The sequence below is a fragment of the Phaenicophaeus curvirostris genome, chromosome 3, assembly GCF_032191515.1.
Source record: "Phaenicophaeus curvirostris isolate KB17595 chromosome 3, BPBGC_Pcur_1.0, whole genome shotgun sequence".
In the NCBI taxonomy this organism is placed as follows: domain Eukaryota; kingdom Metazoa; phylum Chordata; class Aves; order Cuculiformes; family Cuculidae; genus Phaenicophaeus; species Phaenicophaeus curvirostris.
Genome location: NC_091394.1, coordinates 78,612,373 through 78,621,396, shown reverse-complemented (window position 1 = coordinate 78,621,396; position 9,024 = coordinate 78,612,373). Strand labels below are relative to the sequence as shown.

General features: G+C 37.2%; 1 protein-coding gene across 50 annotated transcripts in view; it reads right to left on the bottom strand.

Annotated features, from left to right (window-relative positions):
• Window positions 1–760: 760 nt before the first annotated feature.
• The window catches only part of RIMS2 (regulating synaptic membrane exocytosis 2), a 465,641-nt gene continuing 457,377 nt past the window's right edge, over window positions 761–9,024 (bottom strand). For all 50 annotated transcript variants that reach the window (XM_069854488.1, XM_069854498.1, XM_069854512.1 and 47 more), the window contains 5 exons: window positions 7,267–7,408; window positions 5,991–6,103; window positions 5,180–5,281; window positions 4,126–4,265; window positions 761–3,693 (listed from right to left, as the gene is read on the bottom strand). In XM_069854488.1, coding sequence (XP_069710589.1) covers window positions 3,475–3,693; window positions 4,126–4,265; window positions 5,180–5,281; window positions 5,991–6,103; window positions 7,267–7,408 — 716 coding nt within the window. In that variant the 3' untranslated portion in view covers window positions 761–3,474. The remainder of the gene's footprint in view (window positions 3,694–4,125; window positions 4,266–5,179; window positions 5,282–5,990; window positions 6,104–7,266; window positions 7,409–9,024) is intronic.

Below are 9,024 nucleotides of genomic sequence, written 5' to 3'. Positions count from 1 at the left end.
CCCTGCTCATCAAAAAAGAAAAAAACCCAAACAAAACAGCTAATATTAGATGGTATCTAGGGCTAGGGTGGAAGCTTACAAGCTTATTATTTTTACAGTCCAATCTGTTTAATATCATAATTCAATAGCTGGAAATCTAAGGCTACAGGTTTCCTAGTGAGTTAAGTGGTGGAAGGAACCATACCTGGGCAGGGAACACCACTGGCTTTGCTCTGGGGAGGCTGGTCAGTGCCCTCCTGACAGAGCTGGGAGGGAGGCAGGAGTTCAGTCCACAACCACCCCAACAGCCACCCTGAGCGTGGCCACTCTTTCAAATGCTGGATGTTTAACCAGGTGGCACAGCTGCTCTGCACCAGCTGTTGGTAGCACTTCACAATCTCAGCACATTTAGTGTGCTGTTTATATCAGATTCTTAGCATGTCCTTGCAGCCAGGGTTGGCAGCTTAGAGCCAGCTCCAGCCCTGGAGCCGTGCACACGCTTCTGCACGTGAGAGCAGGAGCATGGATGGTGTGCAGGGACTGACACCTGGATGGGCGAGGGGCAGCTCAGCCTCCCCTTGCTCCCCCAGCCTCTGCGCACACACAGTCCCAAGAATCTCTGGCAGTGAATGTGTTACTTTACAAATGGTATTTCATTTGCAGCACTGTTCTGACAAGAAACGCTTGCTTGTTCATCAGCTGCATGTGCTGTTTCCCACAAACCCCACTACAGGATGCTGCTGAGCATCTCAGAGAAAAGCAACAAAGCACTGCACACAAGTTCTGTAAAGAAAATGTTTTATTTAAAGTGTTAAATACCATCACCAGAATGAGTTTGATTTACATTAGTTGGTGTTCATTACAGGCCTAATCTGCCCTTTTTTTTTTTTCCCCAGCTGTAATTCCTTTTAACTTTTTAAAATGTACTATGTACAAGACAGCAGTGATCACTGGAATAGTGCTATTTACATGACTAAACCATAAGTAGAGTTGCAGATGTGTGAAAATTAAAAAAAATACATTAATTTCTTTAAAATAAATACTGCATAATGACAATTATGTACAAACCTTCCATGCGTCATGTCCTTGATCGTAAATTTGAAAGAATTTATATAGGACTATGCATACAAGAATGTGTGAGCACATCTCACAGTATCAGGAAAATGGTTATGTATTTTTGTTTAATATCCTAGGGGATATCGTAGACTGCATGTTAGTAGTACTTATTTGCTGCTGGTAGACAGGTGTCTAAATTATTTCAATAAATATAATTTTACCAGTCTGTCCATCAACTTAACAATAATCCATTATATAAACTCTGAAGACAAGACACAATCTTGATTTATATGATATTGCACAAAGTAAAAGGCATTTTAAGTGATACTGTTATTACTTTTGCCCTTTTATGAGGCATGTACAATTTCTGAATGGGAAACTTTAACAGAATTTCAAATAAAATCAGAATAGTTCTGTGTGGCATTAAAGGTAAATGTAATGTATATTTCAAAAATTATTGCAAGGTTTCAATATTAAACCTTAAATAGGTATTAAAGGCATACAAATACCCAGAGAAAAAGGATATTTTGTTATTAAATGTTAGCCAGTTACATTCCCTTTAAATAATGTAATTTAATAAGAAGCTTGAACTTGCAGCACCACCCAACGGTAGTTACTGTCTGCTACAAAAAACAGGTTCTTGAAGATGCTTTGACTGCAGTGAGGGTTCTGGCAATGGTGTCAAATAGCTGTCAGAGTAGTACTGATAAGCTTTTTTTAAGGCTATTTTACGAACCAAAGATAGACATTTTTCAGACTGATATTACCTAATTATGTCTCTTGCAACACAAATGTAGTTTATGAAAATTGAACTTTACAGCAGAACTGTACGAATTACTAAACTTTGTTGCTTTTGTAATCTCAAAAACATAGCAATTTATTTGGTTTAGTGCAAATAAAAATGTGTAAATTTATTTCCTAAAAATCAACCATTTACTTAATTTTCATCTTTCCAAACCTTCAAGAAATGATAGTTTAACTTTGGAATGAAAGATGCTGGTGCTGAAAACAAATTTATTGAAGACATCTTACAATGGCCACGTGATTCCAGTATTTTGCTGTAGAATTCAATTTGAAGGTGAGAAAAAATTAAAATAAGTTACCATGCACTGTACAATAAATTGCAAAAAGTTCAAATATCTTCTTTATCAAATACATGCTGAATTACTTTAATGTACTCCCAAGCCATGTTGCAAAATCCTTTTCAACATGCTTGAAAAAAAGTAAGCTCTTAAACAATATTTTTCTCAAATAATTCAGAAATGCAGAACAATCTGCAACCCTGAACCAAATATGGGGCATAAGAGAGTAATAAGTCAAAAGGTAGCCATTTTAGAATATGATGATCATCCTGGGAGGTAGAGGGGAGAAAGAGCAAAAGGAAGAAGGGAGACCAAGACGAGAGAGAGAGAAAGAAGGAGGTAAAAGAAGTGTACAATTTGCACATTATGTTGAACTTTACAAGGCTTGTACCTTTTACATTTAAATAAATTTAATATATTACACTTATTTCTTGTCACATAAACAGAATTTTAAATATTTGCTAGAAATTATTTTTATTTTTAATATGTCTGCAAAAATACAGACCATGACCGGTTTAAAGAATGATAAACGTGGTGTGTCTTTGTATCACCCTGTTGCATTCTCTTCCCTTTAAAACCATGCACTAGTGAAATTTATTTTTAAAAATAATATAAATTGTTGAAAATGGCTGATTTATTCTTTTTTTTTGCAAGTTGCAGCCCCAAGAAAATAATTTAAGTGTTCAGCTAAATCTGTGTCCATGCAAAAAAGTTTCTTTAATTTCATACAGTACAGTATATCCACAGATTTTAATTTTTCAGAGAGTCCATCACATCTGGGGTTTCACTGTATCTATAGCTGGAGGTATGAAGCCCGTCACTTTAAGTCTTGAACCTTTTCATTATGAAGAGTTTTCAGATCTCAAGCAACTTTTTCAAGACAGTTGACTTTTCCAGCATCCTGACATTCTTCTTTTCTTCTGCTGTCTGTTAATCCACTGACTTGTAACATGGCTTCATGGGAGAGTAACTCCATTTCTGTGGCATAACCAAGCTTTAGGAAGGGAGGGCAGATAAATAAAGAAATGGGAGCAACAAAACAGATATGCCATTGAAAAGGACTTTTGTTGCATGAAACAGATTGATTCTTTTAGTTTAGTCCATGGCTTCAGATTGGACCAAAACTGAGTGTCCCTGAACTCCAAACCTATCAGTTCTTCATGACTTCAGTCCTTCACCTGAGGGCCTTCTGTAGGGCACAATGTGTGCAACTTCCTTGAGAACACAGGATCGCGTTGCAGCCCTAGAAACAGGCTCAGAAGACACAACATTAAGCATGCAGTGTTACCAGGGTTTGCGACCTGTAATTTTAATTTTTTTTGTAACGCTGGTTGCTATGACAACAGTTTCACAGCTGCTATGAGCGAGCATACGAAGGTCCTGTTGAACTTTCAAGAGATGACTGGGAAGCTCTTCTAGTGAGAGGAGCTAAAGTTGGGTCTACTAGGGAAGAAGGAGGGAAGAGTTTGAACCACCCAATCACCATGTTGGACAGGTCCAGTTCATCTAAAAGTATCTGTGCCACTCCCATAAAGGACTTGTGATCCATACGTCCATAGTCTCCCCAAACAATTATCTGTTAGAAAAAGAAACACAAAAAAATAGAAAAAAATCGGTAAAAATGTTGAGAGCTTCAGTCAGATTAATCAAATCTCTCTATTTTATTATAGTAAGGAATGAAAATATTTGACTGCTGTAATAGTTTAGTTTTGTGCATACTAATCATGGTGCAGTGACAGAAATGACCTGGGCAGTAACAGAGCAGTTATCCAGGACACTAAAGAAAGCCTAGTGAGAGACGGACCCTATACATATAGCAGAAGCAAAATAATCTAGGATTAAGTCTTCCTCAGCACTTTTTATTTGCATCAACAGTTTTACTGTAGTATTTATCTGCTCAACGAATATTTGAAATAGCAGAACTTGCCAAATGAAGGATGAAAGAAAGTCTGAAACTCAGTGAAAACTGCACAGGTGATGTTTCCAGAATAATATTGATGCAAATTACCTGTAAAACTTTGCCTTGGGGACTTTCTTCAAATGATAGAAGTTGCTGATAAAGTGGTTCCAGCGTTTTTCTTGCTACCTTTGTTTTCTTTTTGGCTATGCAGACTCCATTTTCTAGTAGATACACCTTTACATATGGTGCTTAGAAAAAAGAAAACAAAGAACAGTAAGTCAAGAAGTCCAGATTTTTTTGCATAACTGATGCACTGTTCTATCACCATAGGATAAAATCTGCCCTTTACAGGATATGTAACTTATATGAACAAATCTCCACAACTAATATTAACATTTATTCACATGCAAAGCATCCATGCATTTCTTTTGCACTTCTTCCTGGTATAATTTTTTTCTTTACTTCATTTTATATGTCTCTTTTGCTATGAAACAATTCAGATTTTGACCTGAAAAAAATCAGATATTCCTACATATAGTGTCCCTGTACTGAGAGTATGCAAAATAGGCCTGGTAAGTAAATGAATGACTTGTGTTGACTTTGGTGAGATTTGGATCAATGCTCCAAATTGTTAGTAATTTAAAATTATCTACAAGGTGAAAATCAGTGAAGGAAAAGACTCTGACATGATTTCTATTTTTCTATTTTGGCAGAAGTGCTTGCTAAAAATAACATTATATTATCCTTTTCACATGCTGTTATAGGACATCAGATTATAAAATAAGGAGGAAGCATCAAATACCGGTCTACTTTTTGCATAGATAACTATTCCACACCTCTTATTAACTCCCTCTCCATCCCTATGATTCCTATGTCACATCTTCAGTGTATCTCTTCCTTTCTGCCCCATAACCAAAGATGCACTTGCTACTACAAATAATTTTGTGTCTTCTGGTAGCCTAGACACCAGTCTGATTTTTTTTTCTCCTGAAAATACATCATACATTTCAATGTACAATACTGTAATCTATTGTTAATGTGAATTTGCTGAGTTTACCTGAGTAGAATGGTAAAGCCCCAGAAGTTGAGGGGCGGGAGGGGGGGTGGTGTTGAATTTTTTTGGTAGAACGCTATTCTTGTTGCTAAGATTTTTCTTCCTTACCTGGCAGTGTCTTTGAACCTGGTTTTACAACAAGGCCACGGGCTCGGATTATTTCTACTTCCAGTTGTCCTTTCTTGTCCATCATTCCCACCTGGATATCCCCTAGACAACATAAAAAAATCCTGGCATTGTAATTCAGAAATATCTAAATATATGAAAAGTTATGGGAATTTCTAGAATGACTATGTGATGACTTGTATTGTCTGCATTCCATCAGTACGATCTGGACTTTAACACTACTAGGTGATTTAATACTTCACTGCTATTTACCTTAGTAAACAATCAAAAAGCCCTACAATTACATCTTGTCTCCCATTTCCCACACCCCCATCTCTTAAAAGTAATCTCTTTTTTATTCTTTTTTAGTACGAAGCAGCTCTGCAAACCTGTTTGAAATCTCTCCACCATGCCTCTAGTTTAAGACAAGATACGAAAAGATAACTCGTGAACATAAAAAAGACTGCAAGCACAACAGTAACAAATACTTTCATCTACATTCCCATTTTTATACAATACTATGCAAGTGACTCAGAGAAAGGATTGGTCTCATTAGTCACATTTTAAAGATGGAAAACTGAGAAAGAAGAGATAGAAGACTGAATTTTTCAAAGCACCTTTCTGCTTTTGAGTGTCTTAATAAACATCTGCAATTATGTTCAGCTTTGGCTGAGGTTATGGTTTTGGTCTTAACTGAGTTGTTCAAAACCACATGGGAAAATTCATATTTAAAAACTTAGAATCTAGATAACTTCTATGTTCCGATCATCAGACCCAGTACATTATATCATATCTATGAGACATAAATGCTTACCCATTGACGGTGTTGCCAAAGTCTGTCGTCCTACAAGCTGGGCAGGACCAAGACCATCCAGAAAATCACTGAACTGGCTGTCTGCAGCCAACCTCACACCAGGGAAAATCAAACTAAAAAGTAATATTTTAAAAAAACCCAAATAAATACATTTGAAATTGCCTTTTTTTTTTTTGCAAATAATTTTGGTACTACTGCTCACAAGCAACTAATTTATACTGACAAGATTACAAAACAATTACTGTAATTTTCAAAACTTCACAGTGTTCAACAAGCAGCAATTCAACCTTCAGCATATAAACAAACAGGTAAAGGAAGCAGTAATCCACACTAAGTCTAATTTCCACAGTAGTACTTTTACATCATGCTTTCTTTCCCCAACATGTTAAACATTGCTGTTAATTATTTCAATATTCATATGAAATCAGTTCAATACAATAGTAATACCTGCCTTTATCAGTAATTTAGCTACATGAAGGTAAAATGGCTTGTGTTTCTCAATCAATGTGAACTCAATGGTTGAATGTCAAATGTATACAGTGAAATTATTACATTAGACTGAATACTGGTCACTATGTTTAAAATCACCTCTTCAAACCCGCATTTATTATAAACATTTTGTTAAAAATGTCCTTGGGGAAGACATCTATTCAATAATGGAATGGAAATCCATTGTGGCAAATGACCAAAATTCAAATTCTTGCCATAAAGTATCTGTGACCCATTACAAGGCAACATGAACTAATGAGATTTGTAACGACCAGCCACAAATACATGCCCGTCTCAGTGCATATAGTGCATCAATTTGGATGTGTAAGATACATTCTGCAGTATAGATGCATCATCCAGTGCTATGAATACCACTAATAAATCTATTCACAATATGTTTTTCTTAGGTATTGTCTTGGACCTATCACTGAGAAGTCTTTAACTTGGGCTTTTATGAAAAGCATGACACCTGACAGTCTTGCACTTCTGCCCAGATCATTTCTTCAAGATTAACTAGCAGAATCTTTGAAAAACTCAAGCCCAGTGAATGACACCTGTAAATGCTATGTAAATGCTTTTCTCTGCAAAGCACAAATGTACAAGAGGAATTTTCAGAAGATGAACTGCCATTTAACGTGTTTTACCCAGTGCACTGGACCTGCTTCCCCTCCTGCCGCACTGCATGCTGATGGCTAATTCTGACTAACAGGACCTACAATGCTCACCTCACTTTTGTTTAACTACCAGTTTAATGTAGAAATGTCAGGCAACCACAGTAAGAACTTACTTTCCCTCAGAACTGTAGCTGTTCATGCTCCCATCTGTTGACTCCCGGCTGGCCTGACGGGTCATCCAGTTCCTCATTTCCACGGCCAGTCCTGTCTCAGTGCTCCTCTGGACAGTGCTCCGCAGCTTCTTGCCCCCTGCTTCTGCAGAGACAAAAGAGTAGCCCCCATTGCACCACACTGCCACAGCTGTGCAGCCCTGCAGGGCACCACTGAGGGTGGTACACCACCACTCCATATGACAGGAACAGTTGAAGCTGGAAATTTAAGACCTGTACCAAAACTTCCACTTTAAAATTATCATTTTTTAAATAATAGGCAAGCAGCATTGTAAAACTCTTTTACAGGACCTGAGTTCATTCACTTCTTCCTCTCCAAGGTCAGAGAGCATACACAAAAGTCTGCCTGTGGACGTAACCACATTTAGACATCCACATAGTCCAGTGTGTTTAGAATATGTTTTCTCTGGATGAATACATCCCTCCCAGGAATTCAATTAACATGTTACCATTCTATCAAGACCTGCAGTGTCTGAGGAATGTTCCAATTCAGATGAATTATTTGATTTAAAAACATTTGGTCATTGTCTGCTTAATCAAGTTAGATATCCATTAGTGAGGACAGAAAACAATAAATAAGAACCCTTTCCATTCTTTCTTCTCTATTCACACTCATTTCACTAGCTGCTTTAACTTAGTATCTAAAAAATAAAGTATTGATCTATGCATAATATGAAACTTTATTTTCACCTCCAAAAGTAACAATTTTTTTCTTTCTTGCAGTTTAATTTTAGTTGCAAAACCAGCAGTGACATATAGCTAGGTATCAGAGAAGTAAAGAAATACTCAAAACTTAATACTGTAGCATTTTATTGTAGGAATTTTGACCCCAGCCTCAGCTGGAAGATATATTTAGTGTCACCAAAACCAAAAAAACCCAGATGCATTCCAATTTCTTTTATCTGTTCCTTGGATAAAACCTCCTGAATTCAGCACAACAATGTTATATGCTGAAAATACCATAAAACCGAAATAATTCTGAACACACATAACACCAAATGTTACCATAATTCTTAAATATTGAAAAAAAATGAGGATAGGGTAATAACCAAGACCCTAGAATATTTAGGGACTCATTTTCTTCTGCAGTTGTTTGTGGCTTTTGCTGCCCTTCACCACCTCTTCACCTACCAGGCAGAAGACCTGCTGGGCGTGTGGGATTTGTTAGTGCTAGGGATCTGGGAAAGGAAATGACCAACGGAAGAGATTGCAGTAGGATAAGGACCCTTATGCTCTGAGGAGGATTTGTGAGCACAGGGACTGGCTTAGTGTAAGAGGTCCTCCACCTTCAAGACAGGAAAAAGGACAGGGGTGCTGATTTCAATGCCCCCACTCAGTGTCGCTCTGTCCTACAGGCTGCAGGGTGGGTTGAAGCCTCCCAGGAGTATACCCCAGGCCCTGGGGTCAGGGGGAATATCAGGTCAGATAAAGAACATGGGAATTTTAGCAAAGTGGATAATAGATGTCAAAATCACCTTGAAAACCCACTGGCCCCTTGCCAAGAAAGATCTAATAACATTGTAATACTGAGCCGTAGGGAGACATTCCTATAGCAGCACCATAAATGGTTCAAAACTTATTGCTTATTACAAGCCTTCTATGCCATCCTTAAGACCATAAATTTTAATCAGTATACAAAAAAATAACATAAGTAATATTTTTTTGTCTAGAACTTCAGCTATCAGAGTGAATTAATACCCA